The 24951-nt window shown below is 40.0% G+C and overlaps 2 pseudogenes and 1 gene segment (V, D, J or C); all 3 read right to left on the bottom strand.

Moving 5' to 3' along the window:
- The window catches only part of LOC122116688, a 247471-nt pseudogene that overhangs the window by 90337 nt on the left and 132183 nt on the right, over window positions 1-24951 (bottom strand).
- LOC122116727 lies at window positions 17492-18038 on the bottom strand. The segment is given in 2 exon segments: window positions 17492-17824; window positions 17915-18038. Coding segments are annotated over 2 exon segments (285 nt in total).
- LOC122116759 lies at window positions 18850-22928 on the bottom strand (annotated as a pseudogene).

A 24951-nucleotide genomic window follows, 5' to 3' on the forward strand; every position in this document is an offset into this window, starting at 1 on the left:
GAATCAATATTTGCATATGCCTAACTAATTTATGCCAAATTAAGATCTTCTTAACCAAAATAACTTCACCAAAAGCATAGTTTCTCTAATTTTGAATGAATCCTTTTTACCTTGTTAAAGTATAGATTGCTAGTCAAGAGATATGAGAGATTTTATAAATTTCCTGTGTCTGAAAGCAAATACCTGACAGAAACAACTTCTGTTCACAGTCCTTGGCTTCCATGGCCAATAGTGAGACAGAATGTTATGGATAGGAACATCTACCAGAGGCCACTCAATTTAGAGCAGTCAAGAAACCACTAGAAGACAGGAAGTGGACAGGAGAATATATAGTCCAAGTCCAAGCCCATAAGTGGTGTATTTCCTCCAACTAAGCAGCACCCCATGTTTAACAGCTTCACATAATACTATCCCATGGTTAACCCATAAAGTGATGAATCCACTCATTATGGTAGAGCCCATGTGATCAAGAAACACCCTCATGGACACCACTTGAGATAAGCTGATCTCTTAGACATTTAGCAATCAAATCAAGTTGTTATCAGGATTAACATGCCTCCTATGCTGTTCAGCTTTCCATCCCTGAGATCAAATAAAGTACCTGCGATAAACAGCTTAAAAATGATTTTAGTTCTTGGTTTTAGAAATTTCCATCTATGATATCTTGGCCCTGTGAAAATTGGTCCTATGCAACCCAGAATCACCCATTTCCAATATTTCATTGCCAAACCTCCAGGTCTTTAGAAATTTTCCTCAAAGAAAGGAGTTATTTTAAGATTGTTGATATGCCACATACAATCATTTATTTATTACACAATGTAAGTCTTATTGAAACTTGATATCATGCCATTAACTACATCTGATTAATATGTGTGGATCAAATATAATTAAACTTTAATTCTCTTTTACTAGGAAACCACAAGAACAGCAACAACCCTGTTTCTAATACTGAGAATGGCTTCTCATTTGCCCTGTGATTCCAAACTAGTTGTATAACCTAAACTACTAGGTAAGCAAGTTCAGTTGTTAGGAATATAAGTTAGATATCCAGTAGGGATGAGAGTAAAGAAGGCACTAAAAACCTAAAAATAGATGAGTTAACTAGCTCATTCCTGGGTATATATCCAAAGGAAAAACAACCAATTTATGAAAGTAGCATTAAGAAAGAATTTCTTCATGCCTATGTTTATTGTGATATTTTTCACAGTAGTGAAAGTTTGGATTCAGTAAGGTGCCCTACAAAAGATAAGAGAGAAAAGTGCTTCAAACACACACACACACACACACACACACACACACACACACATACACACACACCATGCATAAAGAAGCATGATATCCTATAAGCAGCAGCAAAATGCATGGAATTGAACAAATGCATGGAACAAATGCATGCAAAATGCATGGAAATGAAGATGTCCTGAGCATAGTAGGCTGTAATGTTTGATCATGTAAATCAGCAGCATCTGGACAGGGTTAAGCACAACTGTCCAGCTGCCTCATCTCAGCAACTCTGCACACCAACAGAAAATATTGTAGCCACAGAAATCAATCAGCAAGTTGCTTTCCAGTGGCTTGATCATCGGTCCCTTTGTTTACTTTTTATTTCTTTTAACTGAGACAAGACCTGTCCACTGGATTGTTAGTTCCAGAAATTTACAGACAAATTTGGCATATGTCTTTATAATCCAGAACAGAACATTTTGGAATTGCTTTTGTTCACTGATAACCTTTATATGGCAACAAATCAGCACTGCTGTCTTATAAAGCAATCCATAATGGTGAAATAAGAAAGTCGACCTCATTGATAAGAAAATGCCTGGAAGTTGTGTAATGTATAGCTCTGCCTTGTTTCCTCCATCTTCTCTGAGGTTTGTTTTTTTTTTTTGTCCTGATCAATTGGTAAAAGCAAGACTTTTCAGAGACTGTCTCCCTTCATACATGAACAATCTTTGCTACCAACCTACCCTTGTGTATAAATTCAAATGTTTGTGCTTAAGGGCCTCATATTATTCTTTCTGGGTTTTAAACACCTTCACCATAGTTACTGTGTTCAGAAGCAGATTCTTCTTGAAAAGGAGGATAAACTCAGGTTATCCTAGAACCTATTGTATTGTGCAAACTTGCATCTGTCTTCTACACTCAGTGGTCTCCTAGTTACTAAGAAAACACTGTGCTTATCACCTTTGCTAAAGATATTGGGTCCAAGCAGAGTGAGTAGAACCTCAGAAAGGAAGATGATGTTGGCAACTTTGAACAGATTTTTGGAACCATTAGCACCCAGAAATGTAATCCATATGGGGAGGAAGCTACATGGGGCTTGGAAGCAAGAGTGAGGAGAGTTGATTGTCCATGCAAGGGAGAAATAGCATTGTTGACTCCACTGAAGGTGCTGAGATGGAGTGACACAAGAGGACATCCAGATGTTTGGGATTGGCCTGTGAAGGTGTCAGGACCCAAGGAGTCATTAATGTGTGGGATACAAGTTAGCTTGAGCTAAACTAATAAGAGAAAAGAAATGAGCTATCAAGTGCTAGTCACTGATGAATTTGGATATCACATCCATTAAAGAAATTGCAAATCCTTGAATTCATAGCGATATTTCAATAAGGAATAAACTATTTGTAAGCTATCAACAAGTTCTCCATGCATTCTCACTAATTACCAAGGGGAAAGAATAACTGAGCAGAGCAATCTACCAGCTATCACCTTAGTCTAGAACTGGAAGGAAGATTGCTAGTAATGGTAATTCAAAACATGAACCTCCTAACAGACACCACAAAAAGAACACAGCAGCACTTCTGGACTTTGCTCACATATATGCACCACTGAATATAAACCTGTGAGAAAAGAAGTACAAATCTAATCTGAAAGACATTCAGCACCACGGTTAGTTTTGGTCACTGATAGTGATAAAACCACAAAATTGGAGGCCAGCCTAAAGAAACTGTTCTCTTTTGGCCTAATTAATGAGATGTGGCCTTCCTAATTTTCCCTGACTGACCTAGAAGCAAATTCCTACCATTCTCTGCTTCCTTGGGAGTCTGAACTACAGGTATCAGTCATCATGCCCAATATGGTATTCATTCATCAATTTCTCTGTGTGTTTTGAAATCATTCACTTTCTACAATCATTTCTTAACAAGTTAATGATTATTGTATGTATTGTGACTAAGATTAAAAATTGAATTTACATGTCTGGGTAAGAGAATTGCCATGACTTTGAACTGAGATATTTTTGACAGCATGAAGTCATAGTGACATTTTTCTATAGAAAGTAGCAACATATACAGTTTTTGACCTCTGCTTTTTTACTGCTAGAAGGTAAGAATGAATGTTTGTTTTTCAGCATATATAAGTTGCACAAAAAGGGTTTCATTGTGGCTTTTTCACTCATGCATACAATGTAAATCATCAACTTCATGCCGCTGATCTCTATTCATTATCCCACTTTTCCCTTCTTAAAACCTTTCAACAGGATTCACTGTTCTATTTTACGTATGCCAATAAAGCACTTAAATCATATTCACCTTCATTTCCTCTCCTATCTTCTCTGTCTTTCCTTCCCAGAAACCCATAGAACCTATTTTATCTTCCTTTCATTCATTTATTTAGTATATATTAAATACATGAAGGGCTTTCACCATGATAGCTCACCTGTGCATGTCTCATATTTCTTGCCTTTTCTTTTATCTTCTCTTTTTTTCACTTTCTTTTCTTTTCTTTCTGCTGGTCCCAGGCATGAACTCTGGGCCTGGACTATATCTCTAAATTTTTATGTTCAAGGCTATCTCTCTACTACTTGAGGCACAGCTCTGCTTCCAGTTATTTTTTGTGTTTAATTGGAGAAGGACCAAATTCCTTCTGAGGAAAGCTTTTAAATACTACCCTCAGATTTCAGCTTCCTAAGTAGCTCGATTTATCACCAGCACCCAGCTCACACATCATATTCTAATCAGAATGACCATTTGTTAGTCTTTCTTTTAGAGCCATCAAAGTTAATTTTTAAGAAAGGATTCACAAACTTCCATTGTATTTTTTTTCCTTCTTAGTTTTTATTTAAAATCAATTTAAATTGAAGGATAGTTAGATATTTATACTTGCATAGTAGGATGTGAGATAGAAATATTCTTCCATTACTGAAAAATATCCATTAGAATTCATAGATCATTTGACAAAATTTCAAGGAGAGTTGGCAGAGATTTCTGTTTACAATGCAGTTAATAGAAGAATAGAGAAACAAAAGAAAATTCCAGAGAGGAAGTTCAAACAAACTTGATCCAGAAGCTCATTTGTATACTAAGATATGATTTTTTCCTACTCTGTGCTCTGCCTTCCTGTGTGCTATTTCTGTATTGGGAGAAGCATTTCCCTGTTGCTAATCAATCTCAGTATCCTTGGCATGTACAAGCTTCTTTCCTGACATTCCAGTAAGATCTCAGTTTCTCAATATGAAGTCAAGAGAGGTAAGACCAAGCCTTAAATAACCAAGGACATGCCTTCTCAGAAAGCCCAATCTTCTTTTCTGCACATTGTCTTTGCAAAGGGTTTAGATTCATAATCCTTAAAAGCAAAGTCTCTACAAACAATAATAGCTATTTGGTGTAAGAACCCCAATGTGTAATAGGTGTACTGTAATAAATAGGTATAATAGTACATTAGAAGAGAAAACACCATTGTCCATTCTTCCATCTGTGAACAAGGCTGTGAGTTAAATATTAGATAAGAAAAGTGTAGTCAGAGTTCCAAGAAAGTATCATTATAAATTCTAGGGACATAATAGATAAAAATATTTTTTCTCCTTTCACCTGTGTACAAATCACCAAAAAAATTAAGATTGTCTTCACTGACAGAAATGTCGAAAATGGTCAATGACACTGTAATACTTGTGTCTCCAAGTATGATTATATTGGGTATCAGAGTCTGTTCATGACATTAAACAGTCTCTTGGGGATTTCTAATTATAGGGACATGATGGAATTAATAACTAACATTTTTGATCAAAAGATGATTTGGTTAATCAATGATATTGCTTCAGAGTTCAATTATAATATTTTCCCATTCCTCTCCCTCTAATGCTAAGAGATGAGGAGGCAGTGTGGTCCAGGATACCAACAGTCCACTTCTCTTTTTTATTTAAATGTTAATTTTATTGTCAAGGTGATGTATATAGGGGTTACAGTTAATTACATAAGTTAGGTAGTGAGTACATTCCTTGTCAAACTTGTTACCCTCTCCTCTATTTTTATCCCATTTTCGCTCCACAACAAACCACCCCAGGTTGTACAGAACATTGCAAACATATTGTCTTGTGAGTATCACTGTTGCATTCATTCCCCCTTTGTCCTTTATCTCACCATTTTTTGTTTCCCTTCTCTTCCCTAATTCAGACAAACATACATACAATACCCAGGGTACCAAAATCAAATACAGTGACAACAGGGGATAAACTATATGGGGAACTAAAGACACAAAAGGAAAAAGAAATCACATAGTACATTAAAAACAACAACAAAGAGAAACCTTTTGTGTCCATGTCTTGGAGTTCATTTCACTTGCCATCATCTTGCTATTTGGTATTTGAATACTGATGTCATTGAATTTTTTCACTTTTTATTTCAGTGTGTTGTTTGAATTGTTAATGGCTGACCTCTATCTACATAGCATGAAAGTACCAGCGATAGGTCAGGTGTGTAAAAAACACACTGAAAGTTCATCCTACTTCTCCCAGTTTTGAAACTGCATTCAAACTGCAGCCAGGTCACATCAAGTCCTTTGCTCATGGCCTCTCTTGGGTCTCTGTCATTCACACATGGAGTGAGGGTTCAGAGAAGAGCTCAGTGATTGAATGGTTTCATCATTGACAGGAATCAGCGAATCCTGCCTGTTCTGCAGTTTGCTTCCAAATTGCCAACACTTAGCACTAGCAAAGCATCAAACATTTGCTTATAGATTTCTATAGAGTCCTTCACATTTCCTTGAAAATATGAAAGGATCTCACTCCATGCCACACAGAATTTGTGAAGGTGTATGTTGTCACATACCATAACACTATGGTCATGACATCTGGTAGTTTGATGTCACAGGGGTCATGAAGTCCCAATGGATTCTGATATCACATTTCATATCTGAAATATTATGAGGTCCAAAAAATAATATGAGCTCAGAAACGGCCTAATATATCACAATGGCAGCATGTCACACAAATTATGAGGACTGGACAGGTTTGTGTTGTCACAGTGGATTAGTGGTATCATAATGGCAATAAGATGTCACAAAGAGATTGTTATATCACAATGGCTATGAGGCCACAATGCATTTCTGATATTAACCCACATGCCACATTTGAAATAGAATGAAATTGCAGAATAGGCATTCAGAAATGTTTATGACATCAAAATGATAGTATGATGTAATAATGCTATGATGTCATTGTACGTGGGTATTGTCAAAATGAGCTGATGGTATCTTAACGACTATATAATGTCACATTTATGATGATGTCACTGTGATGTTACAATGGCAGGTCTGACTTCAATTTTCCTTAGTTCACAATGAGCATATTGGTACACAAAGTGACTGTAATTTCACAAAGACCATATGTTTTTTGAAAGGTTCTAAGAGATCATAATAGGTTTGGGATGTCACAATGTGATTGTGAAGTCACAATGGCAATGTAATTTCACAATGGTTTTGTGAGGTCAAAGTGGTGATGAGGTCACAATAGGTTTGTGATGTCACAAGTTTGTAATATCATAACCACATGTCCAATTTTAATTGCTGCTATTTCCCAATGGGTATGTGAGTTCACAGAAGGTGCTTAAAGTCCAAAAGGCCATGAATTTTCTTGAATGTTATGAGGTCATACTGGGTTTGTGAAAACCCAATGGAACAGTAATATCACAATGACAATGTGATGTCACAATATTATGATGTAATAATCTCTTGATGTCAAAATTATTAGGTGATGCTATATTGTGATGGTGTCACAATTGGTTTGTGATGTCCCAATGGATTGGAAATGTCACAATGTCATGCTGGATCACAATTGTCATTCATTCACAATGAGTATATGAGTTCACAAGGGGACTGTGATATCTCCAAAGGTATATGTTTTCACAAATGTGATGAAGTCCTAACAGGTTCTTGATGTGTCAGTGTAGCACAATGGTCATGATATCTGCCAATATGATGCCAGAATTTTCATGATGTCACAGTGGATTTCTGATATCACATTCATACCTGAAATATTATGAGGTCGAATACAGATTATCAGCTCACAAAGGGCCTAAGATATCACAATGGCAGCATGTCACAAAAGTTATGAGGACAGGACAGGTGTGATGTCACAGCAAGTTAGTGATATCACCATGAAAAGTGATGTCACAATGGTTATGAGGTCACAATGGGTTTCTGATATCAACCACATGCCACATTTGAAATAGCATGAAATCACAGACTAGGCATTCATATTGTGTCTATGACATCCCAATAACAATGTGATGTCCTAATGGTATGATATTGTAGTTTTATTATGTTACAATGAGCCGATTGTATCATAACAACAATGTGATGTCACACTGGTGATGATGTCACAAAGGGTTTGTGATGTTACAATGGCATGTCTGATCTCAATGGTCATTAGTACACAAAATTGGCACACAAAGGGACTCTGATGTCACAAAGGCCATATACTTTTTCAAAAGTGCTAAGATGTCACAAAAGATTTGGAATGTCACAATATAATCACTATGTCACAATGGCAATGTGATGTCACAATGTGGTGATACAATAGCATGTCTAATCTCAATTGTCATTTATTCACAACGAGGATATAGGTACACAAAGGGACTGTGATGTCACAAAAGCCATGTTTTCTCAAAGAAGCTAAGAGGTCATAATATATTTGGGCTGTCACAATGTGACTGTGATTTCACAACAGTAATGTGATGTCACAATGGATTTGATGTCACAGCTGTGATGAGGTCAGAAGGGGTTTGGGTGTCACAACAAGTTTCTATTATCACAATGGCATGTCCCATTTCCACTGATACTAGTTACCAATGAGGATACAAGCTCATAGAAGGAACTTGAATTCCTAAAGAATATGAATTTTCTGAAATGTTATGAGGTCATAATAAGTTTGTGAAAACACAATAGGATGGATATCACAATGGCAATGTGATGTCACAATATCATGACATAATGCTTTGATATCACAATATGTTGCTTATGTCCTACTACTGATGAGGTCACAATGGGGTTGGAATGTCACAATGGGTGGGTGAGGTCAAAATTGTAAGTCAGGTCTCAATTGTCATAAATTCACAATGAATATATGAGTTCACAAAGGGACTTTGTTGTCTCAAAAGGTATGTGTTGGCACATATGTGATGAAGTCCTCCCAGGTTTGTGATGTCACAATGGTCATGATGTCTGACAGTGAGATGTCACAAGGGTCATGATGTCACAGTGGATTCCTGATATCACATATCTTACCTGAAATAGGTCGAAAACTGACTGTGAGCCCACAATAGGTCTAAGCTATCACAATGTTAGCATGTCAAACAGTTACGAGATTAGAACAGGTTGGTGAAGTCACAGTGGGTTAGTGATATCACAATAGCAATGTGATGTCAAAAGGGATTGCAATGTCACAATGTTCATGAGGTCAAAATAGGTTTCTGATATCAACACACATGCCATATCTGAATAGAATGAAATCAGAATAGGAATTCAAATGTGTATAGGACATCACTGTGACAATGTGATGTCATAATTCTATTATGTCATTTTTATTTTGTGATGTTACAATGAGCTGTTAATGTTACAATGACACTGTAATGTCACACTACTGATGATGCCACAGAAGGTTTGTGATGTTACAATGACACATTTGATACAATGACACATTTGATCTAATTTTCATTAGTTCACAATGAGGGATGGGTTCAAAAAGGGAATGTGATGTTACAAAGGCCAGGTATTTTTCAAATTTCCTGAGGTCCTAATAGGTGTTTGATTTCACACTGTTTTTGAGGTCTCAATGGATTTGTGATATACTAATGAGTTTGTAATATCACAGTGGCATGTCCAATTTCAGTTGTTAATAGTTCACAATTAGGATATGAGTTCAAGGTAGGAGCGAGAAGTGCCAAAGATCAGGAGTTTTCTAAAAGGTTAGGAGTTCATAATAGGTTTGGGAAAAATCCTATTATGGGCCTTTTGTGACATCACAGTCCCTTTGTGTGGTAATATTGTAAACTAATAACAATTGAGATCAATCATGCCATTGTAACATCATAAACCCTTTGTGATATCAGCACCACTGTGACATGTCATTGTCGTTATGACACCATCAGCTCATTGTGACTTCACCAAACTGTAAAGACATCATAGCATTATGAAATGACATCATCACCCATCACAACATCACAAGCCTATTGTGACCTCATCACCGGTATGGAATCACCAACTAATTGTGACATCAAAACGTTATTATGACCTGATACTGTAACATCACATTGCCAATGTATTATCACTGTCCCACTGTGTTTTCACAAACTTATTATGTCCTCATAATATTTTAGAAAATTCATGGCCTTTCTGACTTCTAGCTCTTTCCTTGAACTGGTATCTTCATTGTAATCTAGTAGCAATTGAAAGTGGTTATGTGATGGTGATATTACATATTTGTCATGACATCACTCTCCAATGGAGACCTCATCACCACTGTAACAACACCAACCCTTTGTGAGTCATATTGCCATTGTGACATCACAATCACATTGTGACATTCTAAACCTATTATGACCTCTTAGCACCTTTGAAATAACACATGGCCTTTGGGACATCACAGTCTCTTTGGATAACCATATCATCATTTTGAATTAAGGGCAACTGAGTTCAGACATGACATTGCACCATCATTATCACTTTGTGACATCATCTCCACAGTGACATCACATTGTCATTTTGCTTGCAGTAAGCACACTGATCTCCTCTTAGAGGTTCCCTACTGCCATTTGCAAATGAATTTTATTGTTTTTGCCAAGTGTTTCTTGATCCCTATCCTGGTGCTGCTACCAAAACTCAAACTCCCTTCTTAGGCTATTTTTCTTCCAGGGTATCTCTGTTATCAAACACTCACTGAGCAACAATTACCAATGCAGGTAACTTCTTTCCCTCAAAACCTTCTAACTTTTGAAGCTTTCTTCAAATATCTGGGGCTGACTGGGTAACAAAGGCCATATTTAGGTCTCTTCAATTCTCCAGGGCCTCAGGATCTATAGCCATATAGCTCCTATGGGCCTCTAGGAGCCATTCCAGAAAAGCATTAGGGGACTCACTGGGGAGCTTAGAGTCTCACTTACATAGATAAATTAGTTGGTTTCCTAGCCACTGCTTGTATCCCTGCTAACAAAGTGGTGATAATTGAAAAGTGCCTCCTTGCCTCGATCCCTTTTGTAGTCCCAGCTTGGGCAAGTCTGAGGAAAGACTTGCTCCAAATGGACTGGTTCATAAGTGGGGAAACCATCTGGCACATGGACTGCCTTCAAGGCACTATGCTGGATTCACTCCCTTTCCCCCGGTAAAAAGCACCTGTAAATCTTGCTGACAATGATCCCAGGAGGGCTGATGTGTGAAGAATATGGTCTCCAATAAGAAGATGAGCCCCTCTGGTTTTTCACAAAAGGACAAAATTTGCTGTTGCCAGTATACAGGTCAGTAGGGTTTTGTTGTATTATGGTGGGAGGTAAACCAGTACCATGTTGATAGTAATAACTTGTGACATCTTCAGGGTGCAGGCTGCTACTGGTAGAAGTGAACCCTGTCCAAAACCTACTGCCACAGAACTTGAATGGGACCCCAATTTGTAAACTCATTGCATATTAGATCAGGAACATAGCAGTTTTCCCTGGTTTCTGCTATTAACGGGTTAAATTGGTACCACGGCTCCTACTGGCCCTACAAGTAATGGAGACTATTTCCTGGAGATACAGACGGGAAGGATGAAGACAGAGTCATCTGGATGTCACATCTTGATTCTGACATTAGAAACATAAAAACATAGTTAACATCATGCCAATAAATAAGTGGGCTAAAGACTGAAAGAGAAACTTCTCTGAAAAGGAAAGAAGGATGGCCAATAGACACATGAAGAAATGCTCAACCTCTCTAGCCATAAAAGAAATGCAAATCAAAACAACATTGAGATACCACCTCACCCCAGTTAGAATGGCTATAATCAAGAACTCTAATAACAACAGATGCTGGAGGGGATGTGGACAGAAGGGAAACTTACTGCATTGTTGGTGGGAGTGTAAACTTGTTCAACCACTTTGGAAAGCAGTATGGAATTACCTCAAAAGACTCCACATAGAGCTCCCCTATGACCCAGCAATCCCACTTTTGGGCATTTACCCAAATGATCACAAACAAGACCATACTAAAGCTACCAGCACAACGATGTTTATTGCAGCATTATTTACCATAGCTAAGACATGAAACCAATGGAGATGCCCCTCAGTAGATGAATGGATCAAGAAAATGTGGTATATATACGCTATGGAATTCTATGCTTCCATCAGAAAGAATGACATCTCCCCATTTGTTAGGAAATGGGAAGACTTGGAAAAAATTATATTAAGTGAAGTAAGCCAAACTCAAAGAAACATAGGTCCCATTCTTTCCCTTATTTGCAATAACAAAGTATATGTCTGAGACAAACAGAAAAGGTCAGATAAGTTGATGTTAGGTGAAATGAACCCCAAAGTAAGTATTCAAATATTTTTGCTTTCATGCAATTGTTTCTAACATATTTATAAGATGATTTGTTTGTGGCTATGTATGTCCCTCCCCGATGGTATAAGCCCTGCTTTCAATGTATTTGATGTTGGTATTATTTGTGGAGGGGAAGGAAAAAACAAATCATTTAAGTAGGAATACAGGTGGACCCATTACAACAATGAGATGTACAAATCATTATGTTGAAAAACAAACTTTACAACTTTGGCAGGAATGGATGGGAAGGGGAAACAAAGGAGGAGGCAGCAATGTTTGATAAGAAATGTACTCATTATTCTGCTCATGTAAATGTAACCCCTATGTAAGATATTTTCACAATAAAAAAGTTAACATCATTACTCTTATTTAAGTTTCCTGATAGTGACCAGTACTGGCCACACCTGCCCAACATTTTTCTTCCTTACCTGGGAATTACAGGAGCAGAGGCCCCAGGAACTGAGCGTGGGCTCTCAAGTCCATGCTGTGTGCTGATTGGGACTGACTCTTGCACAGGATGTGAAATCCTATATATACACCATGGTTCAATATTCACAATATTTGGATACTCTGGGATAATATTTTCCTGTCTAATGTAATATATGACTTTATTTTTTGGTAACTTGCCTTGGGGACATAAAACCAACTCTGACTGAGCATTCTCATGATCTTCTCCATAGTCAAGACCTCCAAACATCAAGAAACTCCTCCTGTATTCCTGCTAATGGGGAAGTTTGTTTTGCATTGCTGAGAATGATAGGTTATCTAAATGGATCTAAGACACAGAGAACCAGATGCTCTGGGAACCCCAGGATATAAAGGCTCCATGTGCAGTGAAGCTGTGGTTGAGGAATTTACAATGAATTTGCTTCCCTTGGATTTCCCATCACTCAGGGCGCATACCATGGTAGGATCTATGTGGACACAGAACAAAGAACTGCACAGACCACTGTCAGCCTCCTCTCTGACTGGCAGCAATGAGGGTTTCTCTGCTCAGCTGGGAATCTATTCCTAAAAGGCTACAACTTCCCCATATGTAATCCTCTATTTATAAAGCACTTCCTTTGAAGTTTGTCAATAACCACAATTAAACAAGGAAGATTCTTAGAGTACAGTAGAGACACAAGTAAGCCAGAGTCCAAGATCTGGAGAAAGAACTGAAGCTCAACTCAAGAATAGCTATGTGAGAAGTAGGGAAGAATTGGCTTTTGAGCATAGTGTAAGAGGCAAGTGGGGTGAGGAAACTGAGAAGTCCTCATTCAGAAATGCAGAGCAGAATCATGGAGGTGTCCTGTATGAGAAACAGAAGGATGTGGGAGGGGGTCTTGATGTCATTTCAGAGCTGAACCCTCATCTCTCAGCCTCCACTCCAACACCTGTTCTTAAAGAAGTTCCCAGGCTCCAGCTGCCCCCTGCAGGGCAGCAGCTACTGTGAGATTTCCCCTTCTAGTGATGACAGGAGGAAGTTCATGTGCCTCAAAGGCAATGGGCTGCTGATGGCTAGAGTGAACTATGTCCAGACCCCAGCCTAACTCTGGTACACTTGATGACCAGGCAGGGAATGAGCAGGAGTTCAGGATTCAGGCTTGGTTTCTGCTGATTCCTGTCTGGGATGCTCTTTATATTCTTGCTAGGACATAGGAAGGAGTCTTGAGACCATGTCCATATAAGGTGTTCACTGGTATCTGAGCAGAAGAAAAAAAATTCATATGCATCTACAAACAAAACCAATGAAACACTGCATAGAGTCATTTTTTCTGATTCTGATCAGAAAACGAAGCAGGCTCACACTTTCATTTCCAAGGAAATGTTCTCATTGAATGCAAGCATCCTCAGGATGAAGCCTCAGTCCTGCTTCCTCCCCAAGGTCAGAGCAGAGAGAAGAAGAGAAGCAAGGCTGTGACTCCATGTCCAGAAGTCAACTCCTGAGGGAGGCTTTATATTCAGAGAGAGCTTGTTTGGTGCCTTACTCTGCCTGCATTGCCATGAAGAACATAAATATCTTAGTCTGGACAGATAAATCAGCATATTTTTTAAAAACAAAATTCTGAAGGTTGCAAAGTCAGGAGCTATCATTTTATTTGGTCTTTCTAACTGTTCAACTTCTTGCAACATCCTGAGGCCTTGATACCTTTAACAGACACAGAGACAGAGACAGAGACAGAGACAGAGACAGACACAGAGACAGAGACAGAGACAGAGCAACCCAATGCCTCATCTCCTAATGGTATTAGTACTATGGGTTTTGCTACAGCTCCATTGACCTCACATGACCTCACACACTTCTTAAAGGCCTCTTTTCCAAGGACACATATCTCTGGGTAACATGAATCAATCCTTAAAAGATGGCCTGTGCTGAGAAAGAAAGCAAGAAATAGAGGCAGGCCCAGCTTCCAGTCTCTAAATCCCAAAGACAGAAGACTTTTCCCCACAATTCAGCCTGCAGGCAGCTCCTCCTGAATGTCCCTTATCATAGTCAAATGCCCAAGCTCAGAGCCTCTTCATTGATTATAGAACACTAATTCTATGGCTTCCTTATGATTGCTAAACAGCATTTTTGTTTATTGTGTGGTTTCTCTACTATCTAGTGGTATTTTTTCAATATTATATCTTATGAAACCAGGATTTTTAAAGGAAAAATTAATTATGTATTACATTTTAAATGTCTTTTTATCCTTTTCTATAGATTAAATTCAGATTGCTTGATTGGGGTTTGTGTGTGTATGTGTGTGTGTGTGTGTGTGTGTGTGTGTTCCTGTGTTTATGGAAGTACTGGATGTCAAAGTCTAGGTGCTGCCCTAAGCTTTTTTGCTCTAGGCTGTTGCTCTACCTCTTGATAACTCCACTTAAACATTTTTTGCTGGTAAATCAGAGACAGGGTCTCATAGTTTTTCCTTCCTAAGTATTTGTACTCTGATCTCAGATCTTATCCTCTCATCCTTAGATTTCAGTAGTATCTGGATTAGATTGCATATTTTTTTGAGAAAAGTAATACAGAAAGAATACTGTCAGTATTCCACATCAGGAGTTACATAATTCTAACCTATCTTATTTTCTCTGGCAGTAATAACTAGGAAAATGAAAATGTTTTAGGCAATATATATCTGGCATCATGGCAGCAGCTTTCATTATTTTTTGTATTTGGTTTGTTCACAGTTTATTAAGAATATTCTATTCCTATTGGAGTCTGTTCCTTCTGTCTGTATTTTAGGTTGTCCTCTTCTTCCTCAGTGATTCTATACTCAAAGTTTTAGTCCTGTGTATTACATTATAGAGAGCTGTGGCTTCAAACTGAATTAATATTGCTTTGTTTAACCTGAGAAATGTTAGTGAGATAAAATTCCACGTTTTTCAGTAGTATGTGTAAGTGTGTGTGTGAGAGAGAAAGAGACAGAGAGAAAGAGAGTATGTCTGTGATTTGCCAGTAGGAAGTTGAAGAAGAGACCTAGGAAGTCCACAAAGTTGAAGACAGAAAAATGAGAGATAAAAGCTGCACAGAGATCCCAGAATTTCTTCAAGTCACCCCTGGGATTCTACCAATATGAATCACTAACTGCATGTGGAGAGCTGAAGTGATAGAGGAAAATCTAACTCTATTTGTTGCACAACAGTTGCATGTATGGAGAACCAGTGGCTCCCCTGGGCTTGTCTGACTTGAGTCATGATGTCTTACAGCGTTGCTTGTGTTGGCTTCCTGAAGTCAGTGTGCTGGGGAAGTATGATAATTCGACAAAAAAGAACCTGTTGCTCTTCATGTGGGTTGTTCACTGTGTTTCGTTATAGATGTCAAGTGCCTTCAGCTCCAATGGGCTTATGAGATATGTTTTTGACAAAAACTATTGAATTCTTAAATCAAAGGTTCTGGAAACCACGCTAAGAGTGGAGCTGTAGGGGGAACCCCAGCTGTCTGAGGCTCTGTACTCACTTGCCTCCTGCAGAGAAGAACTACCCCTCTCATCCTGCTCCAGAAATACTGTACCCAGACACCAGTGTTCACAACCCATCTGCTGTCCTGCAGCTGTCCTGTGCGCTTTATATCCACATCTCACCCTCCGGAGGTTAAATCTATGAATTCAAGAAGTTTTTCTACACCTTCTGCTTAATTATTTTTCTTTACTAATAGTTATTTTTGCCCATTTAAACAGTCTCTTAAAAAATCTACCTCAACATATTGTTGGCTGACAAGTTACCAAAGTTTCCACTACAAATAAGAGCTGTCCCTTTCAACTAAGTAATAGTGATTCCAAATGCTCTCAGTTCAGCATCCATCTTCTATCATTGTCAAAGTAAGCTAGAACATGTTATAAAGATGGGTTAACTTTCCATTGCTGTGACTAAGATCTTACTGAAAGCAACTTGAAGGGCAGAATTCTTTACTTCAATCTTACATTAGAAATTGTAGTCTGCCATGTAAGCACAGTGTAGTGGAGTTCACATCATGACCCCCAAAAATAAGAGTGGATATTCTACTTCCTCCTCCCTCCCCTTTTCTTGCAGAAGAGACACCAGCCTATTGGAAGGGGCTGTGGACAATGGTGTTCAACTTTCTCTCTTAGTCAATTGTCTCTAGAGAAGCTTTCACAGACAGGTGCAGAAGTGTACTTAACCCACAAGTAATCCAACCAATGCGACAATGCAGAATAACCACCTGAGAAGTCATCAAAATTACTTCTGTTTTCTTAAAACTTTCATGAAAATGATAAGTGTAGAAAAAGTATTTAGCAGTGTATATATGTTTACTCAAAAGTCTCCATGTTCTGCATTTTTACATCTCTTTCTCTATAAAAGGCTCTGGAAAAACTAGACTACCTTTCATCAGATCCCTCATAATGTGTGTGTGTGTTTGTGTGTGTGTGTGTGTGTGTGTGTGTGTGTGTGTGTGTGTGTGTGTGTGAATGTGTATCTGCACATGATGTATTTTTCTCTGAATATTTATACATATACATATATGTGTAGTAATAAATAAATATTTGTGCATGTTTTTAAAATATATGTTCCATAGAGAAACATACCCATATATGTATGAATATGCCACCTATTAACTGGGCAACACTGTGAGCCACCTGCTCCCCACTATTCATTTAAAATCCTAGCTACTCAGGAACCTGAGATCTGAGGCTCTCAGTTCAAAACCAACTTGGGCAGGAAAGTCCATGAGACTCTATCTCCAGCTATAATCACTGGAATACCAGAAGAGAAACTGTGATGCAAAGTGGTAGAGACCTAGCCTTGAACAAAATAGCTCAGGGGCAGTGTTCAGGCCCTGAGTTCAAGCCCTAAGACCAACAAAAATGCATGAATAGCTGATGAATATAAGTGCTTGGAATTGTATGCCAAAAAGGTTTAGGGTGCTTGGGTGCCGGTGGCTCATATCTGTAATTTTAGCTACTAAGAGAGCTGAAATCTGAGGATCATGATTCAAAGCCAGCCATGGCAGGAAAGTCTGTGAGATTCTTATCTCCAATAAACCACCAAAAAACTGGATATGATACCATGGCTCAAGTGTAGAGCACTAGCCTTGAGCTGAAGATCTGAGGGACAACACCCAGACCCAGAGTTCAATCCTAAAGAACGACCAAAAACAAAGTTTTGGGGTGGTTCACTGTACTCTATTTTTGTTAAAAACCAGTTGATTAACTATGGATCTTTATAGAAACAACTGGGCAGGAATGAGAAAAACATTTACAAGATATATTAACAAATATAATACATTTTAGTTTATTTATTGAAATATCTGAGGAACACAGCCCTAATAGTACCCATATTGTAGTATTATATAATATAATGTAATGTATGGTAATATATGAATAGAGCAACAAAAAGGAGACATTTCATCCACTGCTACTGAATTGGGAAGGAGTCCCAGATTTCAAACTAGTTGCAAAATAAATCAGGAGCTTGGGGGCATTTCCTGGTTTCTGCTGGTACCAATGTAAATAATTCCCAATGCCCTGACTGGCCCTGCAAGTCATGGAGACTCTCTCTCCAAGAGATGCAGACATGGATGGCAACTGGGTCAACTGAACATCACATTTGGCACCTGAAAATGGAAACATAAAATCCATTAGCCACTTAGTAAATTATGCTTTCCAAGAAGAGCCAACTAATCCTTAGCATTGTCCATCCTTACCTGGGAGCCAGAGCATCAGAAGCCCCAGGAGTTGAGCAGGGTTCCTCATGTTCATGCTGTGTGCTGACTGGAACATTCTACTGCACAGTGTGTAAGCAGCTTATCAAGTCCTTGGGCTGTGCTCTGGGGAATATGCAAATCAGCAGGGGCTGGGCCAACTGCAGGGTGTCAGATCTCAGTGACCAAATAGAGACTTAAGGACACCATGTGGCAAATTTGCCTCTATACAGGTTCCTCTCTGATAATGGGAAAAAGATTGATTCTTTTTCATTTAAATATAAGTAAATGATATCACATTAAAACTGGGAGAAGTAAACCAAAAACCAGTCCGTTACTTCACATGGCACTGAGTAGCTGTTACTTAAGTTGCAAACTCTACAGCTAGCTACATGACAGATGACTATGATGTTTGTTCCCTTGTCAAAAGTTTAATTGTTATTAGGCTGGTCTTATATCCTTCTTTTTTGGACACCCCCTACTTAGCCCATGTGTGGCCAGCTCAAGGCTCCCCCTAGTGGCACAGCTGCTGTTGCTTGATGACTTACCCATTCTCTCTGGAGTCCCATGGGTAGTTCAAATGGCAGCATTCACTTAGGGCAGGGGAAACTGCAGAGGGAGCTTCTGGCCAGACATAGCCACCCTGTGATCCTGGGGCTATGGGCTTAACTGAAACTTCACATTATTGCTTTGTTGCACGCTGGACACTGCCAGGTACCTGCTGCTTGACGTCAGTTTAAATAAGGGACTTCAAGACTAGAAAGGATGGCTGTTTTCAGTTTATTGCATGAAGGAGTTATATTAGTCCAAGTTAAAAGCGGACCCCAAATGGTTACATTATGCAAGCTGTGAGGTTTTTAAACTTGTGACAAGGGAAAGGAGGAAATTCTACTCATTGCAAGGAAATCCTCATTTAAGCTTTAGTGAGCCATAACTACTTAAAACCCATGAACCTTCAACTGATCGTCCTTAGCCTCTCCAAGCTCTACCAGGAACTGGCATATGTTCTTGTGCTGGTCACCCTGTAGCTGAATTACTTCTCCATATTCTGGATGTTTAATTACAGTACCATTGCAGGCAAATTTCTTCTTAAACACCTTCACAAGTTTCTTTTTTATCATAATCATCAGCGATCCTTTGGACAGTAGTAAGGGTCTTCCTGCCATTTCTCTATTGAATTTTTTATTTTTCTTTTTTTAAATAAGTTTTTATTGTGAAAATACTGTACAAAGGGGTTACAATTACATGAGCAAGGTAATGAGTACATTTCTTATCAAGCATTGTTGCCTCCTCCTCTTTTTTCCCCTTCCATCCCTTCCCTCCAATCTCCACAACGATGCTCCTCCCCCCAATAGCGTCTTGTACATCTCATTGTGCAATGGTCCACCTGTATCCCTACTTAAACAATTTGTTTTTTTTTCCCTTCTGCTTCCCAAATTATAAAAACATCAAATACACTGAAAACAGGGGTTATACCATGGAGAAGGGTCATACAAAGCAAAAAAAAAAAAAAACAAAACTCGTGGTACTTCATAAATACATTACAAAAAATAGTAAGAAAGAAAAAAAACACAGATATAATCCTGGGAGAGAGCATGAAGCAGGTCATCACCCTTACTTGCATCAGCAAAGGGATCAAAAGGGTGAAGGTTCTGAATAGCAGACAAAGGATAAGAAACATAATGTTGAGAAACATAATGTTGATGTTCAATAAATCACTGAAAAACCTAGGAAGTATAATCCCATTTTTACAAACTTAGAAGATGCATTATTTGTATTTATGTCACCCTAAAGAAAAAACAAAGAAGATGCTAATATTATTATTCTGAACAAGCTTTCTTAAAGGGAGAAATCCAGACTGCAATGTTACTGAAAATGTTATTTCTTAGGCCAGGTAGTCAGTAACTGATATTCAATTTATTATTTGTTAGTAAATAATATATCTATATCTAAGATTCTCATTTGTCTATAGTGTATAATCAATAAATATTTAAATAGCGTTCTAATTTATTATGAAATGATGTTTTGGCTATCATTTACTGGTAAAGATGACCTATAGTAAACACTAAACTTATGTGTGACAACAAAGAATAAGGGTTCTGATAAATACAGAAATCCCTCAGACTTTTTGGTACATATTTAAATTAGCTTTGTGTTATGGAGCTGAAAGGTGTGCCAGGGAGTGAATCTTTTCTCTTCTGACTGCAGGAAAGTATTCATTTTCTGTCTAGATTGAGATTGGCACCCTTTGGATGGGAAAGCATGGGAGGACAGCATTCCTTCTCCATTCCCTTAAGTGGTGTGTTCCCACGGGCTACTTGAAATCCTCTTATTTACCTTCTGGTTGCAATCAACTTGTCCTTGTGAGTAAGAAGGTTTGAAGAATTTTTGTGTATGTAAGATGATGAGTTCATAGTTATTGGAAGAAAAGTTGAGATAGAGCATGTAAGGATTTTGTCCTTTAGACATCCTTTAGAATCTGTGAAGAATCCTATAAACACGAAACATTAATCTAAGGAATACACCAGGTTAGGATGAATAGTAAGACCAATGTTCAAACTCTGAGGACAGAGAGAACTCTAGATCTTAAATTGTTGATAATGTTGACTACATTCTTCAGCAAACATAAGAATTCTTACAGAAAGCCAAGTATGGTGGCCCATATATGTAACTTCAAGTAAATACTCCCAGGAGGAGGCAACAATGCTTGATAAGAAATGTACTCATTACCTAGCCCATGTAATTGTAACCCCTGTGTATGGTATTTTCACAATTAAAAAAAAAGAAAGAAACAACATGAGGAATTACCCCCCCCCAAAAAGAAAGAAAATACTCCAGAAAAGAGACCAGAAAAGAGAGAAATAGAGACAATGAAATAGAAGAAGTGGTTAATTTGGAATATGATTTCTCTTGTTAGTAAGGATTTTGAACAAATAAACTATGGGAAATGATTATTTTCAAAGAAATTTTCTAACAATAGAAATGTGGAGGATGGAGAATGAGTAATTTCAGAGCAAGAGAGTTAAAAATGTGATCCTAAATTTTTCCTACTAAATGTAGTTTTTTGATAACATATTTCAAGTTTGGGATATAGATAAATAGATAGATACCCATATATATACATATATATATATGTGTATATATATATACATATATATGTATATATATACATATATATACATATATATACATATATATATATGTATATATATGGACAAGACAAATGGCCACTGGCTTCAGTTGGATTGGTGCAGAAATGATCAGCAGTTCTCTAAACAATTATCCAATCTGAGAAATGAAAACTCACATCAGATGATGAAAGACATTGAGGAACTCTCTCCCATGGACCCAAGCTGCTTCCTACTAAACCAGAAAGAAGCTAAGATCAGAACACACTCTAACAGCAGGGAAGGTTAGGAGATCAGTGTTGATGTTCCACACCTGTGGGACCAGTCTACAGGAGGCCAACTCACCTGGTTCCAAAGCTCAAGTTTAACCTGGTCTTCCCAGTGGGACCCTGTCAGTGAAACCAAGCAAGCAAATAAAATGGTTCCCACCAAGCCAGAAGTCTCACAACCCTACAAAGAACCAAGAAAGAGGAAGGAAAAGCTGGGAAAAGACATTTACCTGTACACACACACACACACACACACACACATACATATATATATATACATGCAATATATGTATATTTTATAGGTTTCTGCATATGTATTTGAACATATATGTATATATGCATACATATATACACAATTGAAAATATACTTATATATACACTTATCTCTAGAAGACCAATAGCCACTGGCTTCAGTTAGATTAGTTCAAGCGTGAGCAGCAATTCCCTAAACAATTATCCAACCTGGGAATTGCCAACACACATCAGGTGATGGAGGAGATCAAGGCACTCTCTCCCATCTACCCAACCTGCTTCCTACCATAACAGAAGCAACAAGCTCAGATCAAAACACACCCTAATCACAGGCATAGGAGCTCAGTATTGATGGTCCACACCTGTGCTCAGCCTAAGGCGGCAGAATCACCAGGTTCCAAAGCACCAGTCCAACTTGGTCTTCCCAGTGTGACCTTGTCTCTGAAACAAAGCAAGCAAACAAAATAATTCCTTAGCCAGCCAGCAGCCCACAACCCCAAAAGGAACAACAAAAGAGGAAGGAAAGACTGAGAAAAGATACTGGCCAGTACAGATTTGCATATATATGTATATATATATGTATAAACTATAAATAATTATATATAAATATATATGCTTGTGTATATATATGTATCTATATATGTTTGCACATATACATAGGTTAAAATACACACATAGACACATATATACATATTTATTCATTCATTTATATAGTTATTAAACTTGACCCGGCAAATGGCCATTGCCTTTAGTTGGATTGGTGCAGGTGGGATCAGCGATTCCCTCAGCAAGTGTCCAATCCCGGAAGTGCCAACGCACATCAGGTGATGAAGGACACTGAGCTCAAATCAGCGACAATAGCCCTGGAGTTTGTGAAGCAACTAAAAAAGTATGTCTAGGGTTATGGGTTATCTTTAAAGATGGAAAATACAGGACCAGATAGAGAGGATCCTGTAAACAGGATGGAGACAAAGGGAGTGTTAGTGGAAGTTGCCAGTTGCACCATCCCCTGGTCCCCCAGGTTAGAGGAGTAGTGGGGGATCTCTTGATACAGTAGTTGCAGACAAGAAGGGCAGAGCAGACACTTGGCCTTGGGAGTTGTAGGGAGGGGACTTGTGGAAGGTCAGGCAAGGTGCATCTTGGGAGACCCCCTGCTAGGATGTAAGGGTGGGACAGGCACGAGACAGGGAGGGGCTTACAGGAGGAACTGTGGGAAGAGGTGGGGCAGTAAGAGTTTATATAAAGCAGGCAGCTGGTGGGCAGGGTCACTCTGGACTCCACTGCCGAGAGGACCAGGAGGAAGCCTACGTGCCTCACAGCGACTGACCAGAAGAGGAGTCCCAGAGCGCGGTGAGTGACCCACGGCATTCAGGAAGCCAGGTGAGTGTCCTGGGCATCTCTGTAGACATAGACGGGGTTGGCAGAAGGATGGAGGCAGCCCAGTGGGAGTGCAGAGCTGTGAGGCAGATTCAGGAGCGCCTGGCCTCCAGCACAGATGCCGACGAGCTATACAAATCCTTGAGGCTGCTCTCAGTCATGCCCATCACGGCAGAAATCCTTGCCACCACGGGTGTCAGAGAGACAGTGAAGGGTTTTAGGAAGTACCAGCAGGTGGGCAGTTTGGCCAAGGAGCTGGCCAAGCGCTGGAAGACCTTGGCTTTGCTGAGGCGCAAATCAGAGGCTCTGAGCCAGGTTCCTGAGCAGGATGGCAGTCAAGAGCCCAGGAAGGATGATCTGAGAGAGGGGGAGTGGAAGGGAACGAGGAAGCCGGAGACGGAGGACATGTTGAAGTCCTCCAATGTGGATCCGTTCTCTCAGAGTAGGGCGAGTGACCCGCAGGATCCAGGAACACAGGTGAGTGGGCCCAGCATCTCTGTAGACATGGTGGGGGGTGGCATCGGGATGCAGAATGCCGAGTCTGTGTGTGGAGTTGTGCGGCAGCTCCAGGAGCGCCTAGCCTCCAGTAAAGACACGGATGAGCTTCTTCATTCCTTGAGGCTGCTCTCAATCATTCCCATCACGGCAGAAATCCTTGCCACCACGGGTGTCAGAAGGGAAGTGAAGAGTTTTAGGAAGCACCCACAAGTGGCCGGTTTGGCCGAAGAACTGGACAAACACTGGAAGACCTTGGCTGTTCTGAGTCACAAACCAGAGGCTCTGAGCCAGGTCCCTGACCAGGACAGAGATATAGAGCCCAGTAAATATGATCTTGGACAGGGGGAGGGGCAAAGGGAGGTGGAGGATGGTGAGAGGGAGCAGGAGGTCCTTTTGAAGGCATCAAATGTGGATCTGTCCTCTCAGAGCAGGGCGAGTGAACCCCTGGATGGAGGAGTCCGAGTGTGTGGTTCCCGTGTCTCTGTAGACGTGGCCAGGGGTGGCATGGGGACGCAGACTGCCGAGTGGGTGTGGGGAGCCGTACGGCTGCTCCAAGAGCACCTGGCCTCCAGCACACATTCGGAGGAGCTCCGCAAATCCTTGAGTCTGCTCTCAGTCTTGCCCATCACGACAGAAATCCTTGGCGCCACGGGTGTCAGAGAAATAGTGAAGGGTTTTAGGAAGCACCCGCTGGTGGGCAGTATGGCAAAGGAGCTGGACACACGCTGGGAGACCTTGGCTCTCCTGGGCTGCAACCCAGCACTTCTTTCTGCGATTCTACAGCAGGTCTCTGAACAGGATGGCGCTCAAGAGCCCAGGAAGGAGTCTCTTGTGATGTCAGAGTCAGGGTGGGTGCGAGAGGACAAGTTGAAAGAATCAAGTGTGGTTTGGGGGAAAGAGACAGCAGACAGGAAGGGAGGCCCCAACTCTGGGCCAGAGCCCCCACTGCTACGTGAATTCCAGGGACCTGGCAAGCGGTCTGCCAGCCCTTGTCCCAGGAGCAGGCGGGAGAAGCGTCCCCGAGTGGACCCAGAGTCCTCTGAGGGCAGCAGCAGGTCTCATCGTTGGGCTGTGGACAGCTCTGGAGTCTCGCGGGACCCTGGGCCCACTGGTATCCGGGACATGCCTGTCAACCTGTGCCTTCTGGTCCAGCAGTCTCAGGATCCACCAGGGCTCCCAAAAGAAAGTCTCCCTTGTGAACCCCAGGGACAGGCTGGGGCCAGACCAAAAGATGGGTGCCGATCCTCTGAAGAGGGGAAGAGAAGTTCAGGCCCCTTGCCCTCTAAGGTCAAGCAGACCTCTGGCAAGCCAGAGACGCAGGCAGCGAAGCTGCGCGGGGCGCAATCACCAGAGCGAATCCCAGCAACAGAATGAATTCCGCGCACCTCCACAGTCTTTCGAGGATGCCCTCAACCAGACCCAGCTGCTGCCGAGGAGACAGAAGACCAAGGGCAGGATTTGTGCAGCTGCCTTGGCTCAAGGATGCCTGAAAAGGAATGGCTCCATCGGCCCCAGA

The sequence above is a fragment of the Dipodomys spectabilis genome, unplaced genomic scaffold (genome assembly GCF_019054845.1).
Source record: "Dipodomys spectabilis isolate Male_0828 unplaced genomic scaffold, ASM1905484v1 ptg000137l, whole genome shotgun sequence".
Lineage (NCBI taxonomy): Eukaryota > Metazoa > Chordata > Mammalia > Rodentia > Heteromyidae > Dipodomys > Dipodomys spectabilis.